At 49.2% G+C, this 13,215-nt stretch overlaps 2 protein-coding genes across 2 annotated transcripts; one reads left to right on the forward strand and one right to left on the reverse strand.

Moving 5' to 3' along the window:
- Nucleotides 1-6,207: 6,207 nt before the first annotated feature.
- LOC115384581 (uncharacterized) lies at nucleotides 6,208-10,620 on the forward strand. The gene is made up of 3 exons (XM_030086834.1): nucleotides 6,208-6,297; nucleotides 6,387-7,220; nucleotides 7,944-10,620. The coding sequence occupies exons 1-3, from the start codon at nucleotides 6,288-6,290 to the stop codon at nucleotides 8,654-8,656; spliced, it is 1,557 nt and encodes a 518-aa protein (XP_029942694.1). The 5' UTR covers nucleotides 6,208-6,287; the 3' UTR covers nucleotides 8,657-10,620.
- Nucleotides 10,617-12,493, reverse strand: LOC115384582 (complement factor D-like). Its single transcript, XM_030086835.1, has 5 exons — nucleotides 12,338-12,493; nucleotides 12,109-12,265; nucleotides 11,488-11,629; nucleotides 11,132-11,422; nucleotides 10,617-11,025 (listed from the first exon to the last, which is right to left on the reverse strand). Exons 1-5 carry the CDS (start codon nucleotides 12,420-12,422, stop codon nucleotides 10,846-10,848), a joined length of 855 nt encoding a protein of 284 aa, XP_029942695.1. The 5' UTR covers nucleotides 12,423-12,493; the 3' UTR covers nucleotides 10,617-10,845.
- Nucleotides 12,494-13,215: the final 722 nt, after the last annotated feature.

Raw genomic sequence — 13,215 nt, forward strand, 5'->3', positions numbered from 1 at the left:
GAGCGGTGCCGAACAATACCGATCAGTGCCGGGCAGCGCCGAGGACGAGGAGCGCGGTGCGTCGACCGCTGCACAGCGGGGCACACGGAACACAGAGCGTCGTGGCGCCCCTTGTACGACCGCGGCGCCCCCCTCGGGACGTGGCGCCCTAGGCGGCCGCCTAGTTCGCCTATGCCTAGAGCCGGCCCTGCAACCTACAATGGCACCACTAAGAAAAGGAAGTCCTGAAGCAGCCCGAACTGAAGATTTACTGAACAGAAAGGTCTTAAAGCAGAGACTGTCTCAGCCTCCCTCACTGGAACTGGGAGCTGGTTCCACACGACAGGAGCCTGAGAGCTGAAAGCTCTGCCTCCTGTTCTACTTTCAGAGAACCGAGGAACCTCCAGCAGGCCACGAAGCGTTCTCCTGGGACAGTGTGGGACTAACAGCTCTTTAAGATATGATGGTTCCTGGTTGTTCAGGGCTTTATAGGTTCAGAGAAGGATTTTAAATTCTATTCTAGATTTAACAGGAAGCCAGTGAAGAGAAGATAATATTGGGGCGACATGATCTCTCCTGCTGGTTCTCCTCAGAACTCTTGCTGCAGCATTTTGAACCAGTTGGAGATTTTTTAGGCAGTTGTAACATGGAATTCCAGTATTCTACTCTGGAGGAACAAATGCATTTCTCAGCATGGCTTTGAGTCAGCATGTTCCTGATTTTAGAAATATTACGCAGGTGAGAGAAGGAGGTCCTGCAGATCTGTTTAATGTGGGAGTTAAAGGATAAGTCCTGGTCAAAGGTCACTCCCAGGTTCCTCACAGTGTTACTGGGAGTTAAAGCAACACCATCTAGGGTCACTATTTGTTTATATAATTTTTTTTTAAGCCACTGGTCTGAGTCCGACCCAACTCATGCTTGGAAGACAACTGAGGACCTACTTTGGAGACGAAGCTGCACCCTGCATGGCCGGACCTCCAGCTCGCCAGAGAGACGGATAAGAGAACAAAAGAAAAATACCAACGGACCCACGACAGCAGGTATGGTGCCAAACGGCTTCCAGAACTCCAACCAGGACGAAGAGTCGCAGTGAAACTGGACAGCAAAAATGGATGGACAGAACCGGCAACTGTTCTGACAAGGTGTGGTTCTCCAAGATCTTGTCCAAACAGAGGAGTGCCGAGGAGGAACCGTCGACACCTAAACCCTATCGTCAGCGCCCCAGCCACATGCGTCTCCTTCCCATGAGGATCCTGAGCCTCATCCACCAGACTCACTTGATGTCAGGTAGAATGCAACTCCAGCTCGAACGACCATGAGTGGTAGAGTTGATAGACCACCTGCTAAATACGCTGATTATGCTAAATGAACAGGTGTTAAGCTGTGTTGTTCTAAATGTTTATAATCACAGCTACATGGATGTGTAAATGACGTGTTATTTGGTCTACATTAATGTTTGAAGATAATTATGGAAAGAAATCATGTTTACATATTTGGAGCGTGCACAATGTGAAAAAAAATGAATGTGAGTCATTTATTAATCTACTTCTTAGTGTCTTGAAAGACTCAAAGAAAGGGTGATGTGATGTGAGGTGTTATTTTATTGTGAAAGGCATCACTGGAAGTGATACACTGTGTTTCCGTTTTCTTGGCTTTATGTTCAGATGCACACGAGCGCCAGAGAGCGGCTGTATGTTTGCATGTGCTATGCTGAATAAAGAGACTTAAACATGACCTGGTATCCTTATTGACTCTGCGTAACACCACAGCCTGCTCTTCCCCACCGCTCCACATCTGACCACCAGGCAGTTTCCAACTCTTCCTTTTATTTATTTATTTTTTTAACCTGTCCTGTCCAGCATGGAAGCAGCAGAATGGGAGTCCGGCTGCTGTTATACGCCCGACAGATTTGCTTTTCCAAGAGAAGCTTACAAGTGTAAAGCTCCTCTTCTCCTCTTGTTAACATGCTTTTTTTTCTTTTTTAATTATTTTATTTACTTTGAGTGTTGATACATGATATTGCTGGAACTGACAGAGAGACAGAAAGTGAAAGAAACAGAAAGTGAACAGGCGATCCAACAACGACGAAAGAGGGTGAAGAGAAAGGAGAGAGTGCAAGGACAGACAATTCTTTATTTTTTTTTTAACAATAGACAGTTGGCTACTGCACCTACATAAAGACATGACAGAGGGCATCTTACGGACTTTTTGTTGGCGAATATAGCTGGCAGTGAACTGGGGCGTGCAAACTGAGGATTCAAGTATGAAATTTCACCAGAGCATCAGGAGCGGCCGACAGATCCCCACTGGTCTAACCCACTACAAGAAAACGAGGGAACTGAGTCCACAGGTAGAAGGTGAAGAGTGATTAAAGATCAGCGTGATCATGGAAATGTTATAGTGATCATGCATATATGACCTCTGACCCCTGAGAAGACCAGAAGCAGGCTAGAGAGGCACCCAGGGCCCAGATGACTGGCGGCAATCCCAGAGCCCCGATCCGAGCCACTCCCCAGGCAGACGCCCACGCGCCGGTGGAGAAGAGGGCAGAGGAAAGCCCCGGCTGGGAACCCCGGTGGCCCCTTACCTCAGAAGTAGCGGCTGTACCGGTCTTGCTCCAGCAGTGGTGTGCCGCATCCGCGGCAGTCGAAGGGCCCGACGCCGGAGGCCGACTCACATCGGGCCGGCTTGTCCATCTTCGTAAATCTTCTCTTTGTCTTTGTCTTGAAAAGCAATGATGCATCTCAGGCTGAGAAAGAAGAAGGGAGTTTGTGCGGAGCCGCTCGGATTATATCCTCTTGACGCGGGGCGGGGCGCGTGCCAGCGCCCGGGCATGATTGGCACGGCAAATTTTTTGGTCTGTCTCAGTGTCTGGCTGGCGCCAAAGGAGGGTACCAATAGCGAAGCCCGTAGGTGGGCTAAGCACCACACGAACTAGAAACTCCTTCTAATTTGGCATTTTATGCACTTATCAGATAATGGCAGACTCCTTTACAATTCACTTAACAATTCACCATATTAGACGACAGATCTGAGGTGGTGATGGGAGGTGGCCCAGTATAAAAGCAGCCCTCCTCCCACCGATCTTCCTCTCGCGCCCCTGCTGACACTGGCGCCTCATTTCCAGGTCAGAGGCTGCCGATTGACGCTGTTTCACTTTAGTGGCTGCTTCAACTCGTGGTGGGGAGCGGAGGGGAGAAAATTCTGCACTCTCCTCAAACAAATGCATCTGGAGAGAGAACCGTTTTAGAGAGAGAAAACATGAAAGCATTGGGAGAATCACAAGGACTGTAACTACATTTTGATGTAGAATTTACTCAGTGTTTAAAAGTTGGAAAAATCTGGGTTTTGTTTCCTTCTTCATTTTAGTCATTACTTTCCCCCATTTTATAGGTTTGAGCCTATTAAAATTAAGCGATATTATTTTAAAAATACGGTGCATAACTTTCTTTAATCGTAACACTGATGTTGGCAACCTGCATGTAAGAACAGGAACTGTAGAAAACAGCCACAGAAAAATAACATCTAAACAGAACAACTCCCAAAACTATGGTCTCTGTTATTGGACCTGTTGACTCCCCAGTCCATCGTTCGCTGGCGCTCCTCGCTGGCCCTGATGGAGAGAGGACAGAGATTAAAAAGAATCCTCTTTTGACTATCTCCACACAGTCATTCAAAGCAGTCCTGGTCATATGTGTACATTTCTAATTATTAAGGTCTGAGCATTTTCCACAAGAACAACTTCCACTAGAACAGAGCAGAGATGTGAGAACCACAAATAACACGGAGCAAAATCACAAGCACTGAACTGACTGGAGTTCAAGCTACGATCCGGTGCCGGAGTGGAGTCTGAGGTCTGCTCAAATAGACGGCCTGCTCATCGGGAAAATGATCTCCACTCCCAGTCGCAGGTGTGACGGCCAGGCCTGTACCCCCAGGGTGACAGACTGGGTGGAAAACTGAACCGCCCGGGACTATTTCTCACACTATTTTAAGTTATTTGGTTGTTCATACAACTTAAAGGTATAAAGATCTAGCAGTACTTCCCATCCGCGACCACTAGATGTCAGTGTGTGACCACAGGACACTGCTACAGTACTGCAGAGTAACTTCCATTACTGCTGGATTTGACTGACTGTAACTACTTCCTGGTCAATTATAGAGTCCACACTTCTTACTGATGATAATAAAAAGATTACATTCTTCTGAACTTGGTTAAACATCTTCATTAAACACAGTGAAAGTTAAAATGAAGACATAAAAATCTCAATTAATATATTTTCATGACACCAAACTCATCAGTCTTTCAATTATACTTCATTCAACACAAAAGTCCGATCTGACAACATTTCAGGTTGTAAGCATTCACACTTTAGTCACAGAATCAACTCAATTCAAGGTCTTCATGTAAACAACAATCCAAACTTCTCAAACAATCTTCACAGTGGTGCCTGTGAAAATGAGTACAGGTCAACCACCTCACACACAGTCATTGCTTTTCACACCACAAATCACCTCTTCAATCACACAAAAGTTGCAAAGAAAGAAACTATTTACCGTGTGCACCCTTGACCTCTTGCACTTCTGTCTCTGTTTCCTGTGTCTCTGTCCATCACACTGATGTGATCATAGATATCATATAAGAACCAGATGCCTCAAGGCGGACTCAGCAACGTCGTTCACTGGCGGCCATCTTGGGACAGTGGACCACTCTGGGGCGCTCTGGGTAATCTGAGGGAAGGTGAGTGATTTACACTAATTAAAATGCTCAAGTCATTGAATTCTTGACGGATTTACAGACAGTTTGATTTATTACTAACGTTACGTTGCTATGATGCAGACTGAATGTTAAAATCACAACTTTTCTTTTTGCATGCAGTTAAATGTCTACATGTCTGACGTTCATACCAAACCAAGTCGTTTGAAAATCGATTGACATTAATGTGATGAGTGAGTGAGCGGCCCTGTACCAAGATGGCCGCCATGTGACGACGTTAGTCCCCATTGGGTTACGCTATCTATGGATGTGATAGTCACACATCATGTCCATCTACTTCCTGTGTCCCACTCAGCTCTGTGTCCGCCCAGTGGTCAACAGGGGGAACTGATGAACTGACATAAATGTATTTAGGCTTTATTTGCACGGATTGAATTTGAAGTGAAAGGCAACTATACATCCATCGTAACCAACACTGCAGTTACGTCTGTACAAACGAATGCAGCTTGTTTATGTTTTTTTGTTCCTTGTGATCACACCCGTTTTGACAGATTGGATTTTTTGGTATGTTTTTCACTGTTAAACACGCAAAACATTTCTGTTTCCATGAAAACATTATCAGGTCTGCAGAACATGAAAGTCTTTAAAGTCAACCTCGTCTCATGATCACTGTCGTCTTATATTTGGACCAAGATGCTAATCAAAAGAAATGTACTTCAGTGGCCTGCTGTGTGTAGATTTCACTGAAGTAGGAGTAAACTTACAAACAAAAAAAAAAAAAGGCACACGCAGGAAAAAAAAATAAGAGTAATCTGAGTATTTTTGAGTCTTTATTTTCACTCCTGCAAAGAGGGTTAAAGGGTACTCACATTATCGTCAGTTATCGTCATCTGGCTTTTATCCGTCACTCAGATAAAATCTGGCTCGTGTCTCACACTTCAGAAAACTTCACTGGTCAAAATCGTGTCACATGGGAACAAAAGTCTTCAACAAACCCGTCCAGCAGAAAGCAGGAGCTTGATAACAACCACAAGCTGTGACTTGGAACATGTGGTCTGTGTGGGGGACTGCTGATTGTCCGTGTACAGAGGGGTGAATGAACTCACCGATACCTCGAAGTCAAGGTTGGGCTAATTGTCACTTTTTTTTTTTTTTTTTTTTGTCTGAAAACATGATTCTCTGCACATTGAAACTTCTTGCTGTCCACGGAGCATGCCAGCAGTAATGGAATCAGTGCAGTTTTATTAAAAAAACTGTGTACAATATGTAAAAAACACAGAACAGAATTAGGTAAGAAGAGTTTAAATAACTTCATGAACGGTTTGAGCTGCGGCCTGCAGCAGCCTCGGGTCACTGAAGCTTGTCTGAAAGGGAAGAAGAAGGCAAAGGCCTCCAGAGTGTTTGAGTCAGGCATGAGGAAGAGGCGCTTCCACCTCGATGGTATCGCTGAATGCATTTGCTTTGCGTTCCACCTGAACGCTTGTCACCAGGAAGCGCCCTCACCCTCCATATAGTGGCCGTTTCAGAAGCAGAGAATCCAGTTTGGTTGTTTTCCTCGTCGGGCTCGAGCGTCGGAGCAGACCGGAGCAACATGTCCCACGGTGAGCGCCGCTCATCCACTGCGTGCCCGGTGCGAACGCCTGGCTTGGGTTGTGTCTTGATGGAGCCACATGTTTGTGTTGTGTTGCAGACAGCGCAGCCAGCTCCAGGGAGCTGATGGTGGTCCTGTCCGCGGTGGAGCCGTGGTCCGCTCTGCGGTCCCTGCTGCAGGACGGCGGGACAGACCCGGGCCGGCAGCTCGCCGTCACCTCGCTGGGATCGGACCAGCGGTGTGATCTGAGTTTCGAGGGCCGCTCCATCAGCCTGCGCCGGGCAGAGCTGCGCCCGGACGTGCCGGTGGAAGACGTCGGCCGGGCGCTCCACGGCTGCTTGGGGTCCCGCCCGGACGGGATCGGTGTGTTCCTGCTGCTGATCCGGGGCGGAGCGTACACCCAGACGGAGAGCAGGGTCCTGGAGGCCCTGCAGACGTGCTGCGGAGCCGAGGCGCTCAGACGCCTGGTCGTCCTGTCGGTGGAGGACGCTCAGGTCGTGGACCAGCTGGACGACGACCTGCTGGATCTGATCAGAGCGTGCGACGGCCGATACTGCAGAGTGGCGCCGCCCGCCGTGGTCGACGGACTGCGCGCGCTCGTCCGGACGGTCGACGACATGGCGAGGGAGAACGGCTCCGGCGGCTACACCGAATCCATGCTCAGCGCGGCCAAGCGGCGGAGCGGCGAAGACCAGGCCGTGGAGATCCTGAGACAGAAGCTGGAACAGGCGCGGGAGAGCGAGCGCGCCTTCAGACAGCTGGCCGAGCAGCGGGAGGCCCGCAGAGCCAGGGACGTGCAGGAGCTGAAGGCCAAGCAGGCCGACGAGAGGCGGAGGGACGAGGCCGACAGGAAGGAGCACGAGAGCCGGAGGCAGAGCCTGGAGGAGGCCTTCCACAGCCTCACCGTGCAGCTGCAGAGGACGCCCCCTGCTGGTGAGCGCCGCTTCACACCAACAACACACTCAAACTGTCTCGGTGGGCCAATGACAACAGAACCTGACCTGTAACGGGAAGAACGTGAGAGTCACGTCAAACATTTACAGTCACATCTAAGATAGTATGTGATCAATATGAGAACGTTTCCATCCACAGCATCTCCTTTAAATGAGAAATTAGCACATATTGGTGCTTTTAAAGACAAACTCTAAAAAGGTAAAGACAGTCGCTAAGGCACCGTTTACACCACAGTTTGAAAATCAAAAATATTTACTGTTTCGGGACTCGTGTCCACTGGAAACACAACTTTTACAAAATGCTCCCACTTCGTCTCCATAGAAATGAGGGAAAACACAACCCTCGTGTGCTGCTGGTCCTGGTTCTGGTCCAGATTCTCCTGGTCCTGGTCCTGATTCCAGTCCAGATCCTCCTGGACTTGGTGGTTTTAGAGTTGACAGTCACTGTAATAACAGTCCAACTTGGTGTTCTGTCCATATGAATGCCTGAGCTCTCCATTGCTAATGTTGAGAGTGTCTCGTTCTCCGTGTGGTTTCATTACAGAAGCAAACAGCACCATCTAGTGGACCAACATGAGAACTACATCATTTTCAGTGTTTCTGCCGTTTCCATGTAAACAGATGCAGTTTTCAGATCGATGTGTTTTCTCTCGAGGCGTCGTCCCGTGAACAGATTGAGAGTGAACTTGTGGTTGTGCTTCAGATGAGGAGTCCCAGAAGACGTCGGTGGTCCTGCTGGGTCTCTCCGGCAGCGGGAAGTCTTCCGCTCTGGGCCTCCTCCTGCAGCGGGCGGGGGGTCGGTACTGGGCGGCGGGCCCGGCCCCGGACGGGGCCCCTCCCACGGCGCGCTGCCAGAGGAAGGAGGTGTGCGCGGCGGGGCGGCGGCTCATCCTGGTGGACACTCCGGAGCTGTGGGACGAGGACGGGGTGGAGGACGTGGAGCTGGTGAAGGACTGCCTGGCGCTGGCCCTGCCCGGCCCGCACGTCTTCCTGCTGGTGCTGCAGGTGGGCCGCTTCACGCAGGGCGAGAGCGACATGCTGGGTCACCTGCAGAGGCTCTTCGGACGGGAGTTCGCCGAGCACGCCGTCGTCCTCTTCGTCCAGGCCGAAGGCGGCCGGCACAGACCGCGGTGGATCGACGACTACGTGGCCGGGGCTCATCCGGCGCTGCGGGATCTCGTCCGGAAGTGCGGCAGCCGCTATTACGAGCTGAATGTTTCAAAGTCCCACAATGCTTTGAGCTATCCCCAGGTGAAAGATCTGCTTCTGGGAATCAACAAGCTGGTGGCCGCTCATGGAGGAAACCCCTACACCACCAGGAGGTTTCCTCCCCAGGAGTTGAAGGAACGGAGCAAAGAGATCGAAGAGAGGAAGGAGGGAGGAATGGAAGGAAACTCTTTACTGAGAGATGCTTAATCTGTTCCTCAATCTCTGACAAAAACCTGTATGATGGGATTTAATTTCAAAAATCAGTACAAATCTAACCAGAATTCAGCCCGAATGATTCAAGTCAAGTCAACTTCTTTGTGTCCTTAAAGACACGCTGCTACTGTAAGATTAATGCTCCACTCACAGCCTTCTGATTAGCATCTTGGTCCAAATGTAAAGCGACGGTGATCATGAGACGAGGTTGACCTTAAGAGTTTAATGTTCTGCAGACCTGATGATGTTTTCATGGACACAGAAATGTTTCAGGTGTTTAGCAGAGAAAATTACCCCAAAAACCTCACATCTGTCAAAACGGGTGTGATGACGAGGGACGGAAGACATAGATAAGCTGCATTTGTTTTTCCATGTACAGATGTAACTGCACTGTCGGTTACATTCAGTCAGTCGAACCGGCAGTAATGGAAGTTACTCTGCAGTACTGTAGCAGCGTCCTGTGGTCACACACTGACATCTAGTGGTCACAGATGGTAAGTACTGCTAGATTTTAATACCTTTAAGTTTTCCATCCAGTCTGTCACCCTGGGCCGGTTCCTGCCTCAGATCCCCGGCCTCCTCGGTTTCTTCCTCCTGCTCCTCCCCGAACGCAGACAGCACTTCCTGCTGAGGCTTCATGGGACTTTGAGAAGCAGCATTTTAAAGAAACGTCAGTTTACTGTGATGTTCGAACCGTCTCCGTCAAATGTCTGCGCATCACATCTGCATGTTCGGCTGGTTTCTGAAGCCTTCATGCTGCTGGAATGAAAACTCAGAGAAACACCGAAGCTAAAAATACAAATAAACCAGCTTCAGCAGATAAATACAAACCTCTTATATTTGACAGTCGCTTCAAGTGTTGGACTCACAGAAAACCCTGTCCCAATCAGACATATTACCGACCTACACTGAAAAGATAAGCATGCATGTTTGGGGTAGAAGAGACTTGAACCAGTTCATTTAACAGGTGTGTAATAAATAATACCTCTTCACTGACTCTTTATGCTTCATTTTAGATATTGATTAAACTACATGGCAGTTCAGGTTTCTTCATTTGGACTCAACTACTTCACAAAGTTCAAAACTTTAGAACTAAACTGATCTTTATAAACATCCAATCACTGTAGATCCAGAGGAACTATGCTCTTTATATTTTACTAAAACAACTCAATCAATGCATAGTTTTTTTATATTTTGGTGTTGGGGATTTTCCAAACTGAGCTAATCAGCTGAGAACATCGAGGGGTATTTTTCTTTCTTTTTTTTTAATCTTTCTTCTCTTCATGATTCAGATGCTCACTGTGTTCAGCTGAGCTCCGTCGGTATGAAGACTGACAGGTTTTCAGATTTGTTTCACTGATTTCTCACTTTATTGGTCAATAACCCTGTGAAGGAACACAGTGATAAGAAGGGACGGTTCCTGAATCAAAACATGTCGGATTGACGCTGTAATGACTTAAGATTGAAGAGTTATGGTTGTTTTTTATGATTCTTTGTGAGTCTGTTCCACGTTTGCAGAGTGTATGAAGGGAGAACACGAAGAAGACATCCCATCAGAACCAGCTGGATTTGAATGAATTTAGTGATAAACGACGTGAAATGTGTTTGTTTACCTGGATTAATGTGTGTCTGCCATGTCAAGAGAGAGAGTAAACAATAACAGACACGCAAACAGCTTGATGAATCATCCTCAGTGACTCAGCCGAGGCTGATTCTCCAGATATCACCAGATCTGCTTTTGGATCAATTATAAGAATCAATATTCTGAAATGATCCTGCTGGTTTGGTCCCGTTTCCCGTCTTCTACATGATGCTGAAACAGCTGCCTGCTAACAGAAGTCAAATAAAGAACGACAATTAATAATGTTTGCCTCGGCTTCTTTTTAATAGTCAGAACTGAAAGAAAGGAGAGAAAGAAATAAAACACTAAAACAGCACAGAGGGATTTTTTTTGTACATTTATTGTTAATCAAAGGTTTTATTGTTATTTTCTGGGATTACATTTTGAATAAATGGAAAAGTGCCAGTGTGTGCTCTTATCATGAATACTGATCAGAACTGGGCTGATTTAACAGCTCGGGCCTCTATATCAGGGTCAGCGTCAGGGGTCAGGGTCAGGGGTCAGGGGTCAGGAGTCAGGGTCAGGGTCAGGGTCAGGGTCAGGGTCAGGGTCAGCCTGGAGTTCACTGGCTGGTTTCCGGAGTCGCCGCCGGCTGCGGGTTCATGATGCCGTCGATCCACTCGGTGTAGTGCGACACGATGGTGTAGATTCCGGGTTTTTTCACCTGGCCGCACTTCTTCCCCCCGTTGGAGGTGATGCCCACCGCGATGCCGTTAAAGAGCAGCGGCCCCCCGGAGTCGCCCTGGAGACCCCACAGGAAGAGAAGCAGGAACACGTCCGAGTGAGAAACGCCACTTTGACCTGCGGCCATCAGGAAGTGGGCGTGGCCCGGCAGCGGTCGCACTCACGTCGCAGGTGTCCTCCTTCTTGTGCGGCTGGGCGCACGGCTCCGGACACAGCTTGTGAGCGCAGATCATGTTGGCGGTGAACTTCCTGCCGAAGTAGTCGCTGCGCCGGCAGCGGGCCGGGTTGACCACGTCCATCACCACCTCCCGGAGCCGGTCCGGTCTGGACCCCAGGTTGTCCAGGGACCCCCAGCCGGCGGCCTCCACCTCCGCGTCGGTGTCGGGATTGGCGCCGCCGGCTCGCAGGAAGCCCACCGCCGCCACGGCCTCGGAGGCGTTGAAGGGCCGATCCAGCTGCAGGCGGGAGACGGAGGACCGTCTGACTCCCGCTCTGAGACAGCAGGACAAACACTCTTTACCTTAATTAAAGCGATGTCGTTGTCGTAGTTGGACTCCAGGAAGTCGGGGTGGTTGTGAAGCTCCAGGATGTCGAAGGTTTGCTTGGTTTCTTCCGGCTCGCTCAGCGAATGGACGCCCAGCACCACCTTCCTCCCGTTTGCTCTGTGAAAACACAAACGCTGAGCCAGAACATTTCAGGTGGAATCCTGAGTGTGCCTGCCAGCAGATGCTCTTCACAGCCCTCCAGTCACTTCAGGCGTACCTCAGGGCTCCATCCTGGGGCCCCTCCTCTTCATGGTCTATCTCTCACTTGGCAGTATTTTTAAATCCACTTTCACTGCTTTGCTGATGACACCCAGCTCTGCCTCTCGACTGAACCCACCCCCCTCCCCCCATCCTGCCTCCCCACTTCCTGGCTCACCTCAATCCTCAAGCTGAGCAGTGACGAAGCAGAACTCCTCCTCGTCGGTAAAAACATCCTCCCTGTCCAAAGCAGTTTCTCCCCCCGCCATGGGCGGCTCCTCAGTTTCCCCCTCCCTCAGGGTTAACCCTAACCTCAAGTTTATACTGGAACGCATCATGGTTGCATAATCAATACCTTTAGAATTAAAAGCTAATTTTCGTCATTTGTTCGGCCTCACCCGGTCGGCAGGCAGTGAACGGCAGTCATCACCCACTGCTCGGCCACCACGAAGCCTCCACACTCGTGCTTCATGTTCTCCCCTTCCGGCGCCTGGATGGACGCCATGTAGGGCCGAGAGTGCGGCGCCGCCTCTCTGCCGCCGATGATGGCGTCGCCTGGGACCGTCGAAGACAGAAAGCGTTAAAAACAGGAGTGGAAGGAAACGGCGGAGAAGGAAACCGACTCACTCTGCGAAACGAGAGCGACGATGACCAGAGCGGCGCCCAGCAGCTCGTCTCTCCCCGACAACATGGCGACGCTTCGACTGGCCATGCAGCAGCGAGGGCGCCGTTTTAAAGGCTTCCTCCATCGAGAGGGGAAACGTAAATCAGGCAGCAGAGTGAGACGTCCCGTCCCCACCTTCCTGGAACAGAAACACCGGAAAGCAGCTTTATCTGCTCCATGAGACTTTCCATCGGAAACACCGGACCTGACAGCAAACTGTCAGCGTGCGCACACACACACACACACACACACACACACACACACGCACAGAAGTTGAGACATCAACATTTTTGTTTATAACTCGGAGCATTGCCCCAACTGAAGATTGCATAACAGCAGGATAATGCCCCCCTCAACCCCCCCCCCACCCCCCCACCCCCCCACCCCCACCCCCATTAACCTCACGCACCTGAACACAACACCCACAGGAAGAGAACACTGTTTTCTTCCCGTAAACGAAGCAGGAAAACTGGAATCACACCAGCAGACATTGTTTTTCTTACAGTTGAGGCACAAAATGAGCCTGTTTGTTAAACTGAACTTTATTACAGTTATTGCATCGTTGCATGAGTTGATGAGTTGGATGACAGAATCATTATTTCACTGTGTTATTGGTAAAGTGTTGGGAACATTAAAGGGCCACTTATGCATTGATAACACTGATTAACTGTTTTTACAGTGTCTTTTACTATGTTTGATTTGATTTTAGGACAGTTTGTTCTCTTTATTCTCTTCGTACAATAATGTGCTGCATACAGTGTGATGAGCCGCAACCTAAAATAAAAAAAAATAATTAAACATTCACACAAAGTGTATTGGCAGAAAACTTCAATATGGGTGA

Source organism: Salarias fasciatus, unplaced genomic scaffold (genome assembly GCF_902148845.1).
Source record: "Salarias fasciatus unplaced genomic scaffold, fSalaFa1.1, whole genome shotgun sequence".
NCBI lineage: Eukaryota > Metazoa > Chordata > Actinopteri > Blenniiformes > Blenniidae > Salarias > Salarias fasciatus.

Coding starts and splice junctions, on each gene's coding strand:
- LOC115384581 (XM_030086834.1), top strand. Junction 7,221..7,943: donor GCAGAGGACGCCCCCTGCTG/GTGAGCGCCGCT, acceptor GTTGTGCTTCAG/ATGAGGAGTCCCAGAAGACG.
- LOC115384582 (XM_030086835.1), bottom strand. CDS start 12,422: ATGGCCAGTCGAAGCGTCGCCATGTTGTCGGGGAGAGACGAGCTGCTG. Junction 11,630..12,108: donor GTTCACTGCCTGCCGACCGG/GTGAGGCCGAAC, acceptor GTGTTTTCACAG/AGCAAACGGGAGGAAGGTGG. Junction 11,423..11,487: donor ACGACATCGCTTTAATTAAG/GTAAAGAGTGTT, acceptor TCCCGCCTGCAG/CTGGATCGGCCCTTCAACGC.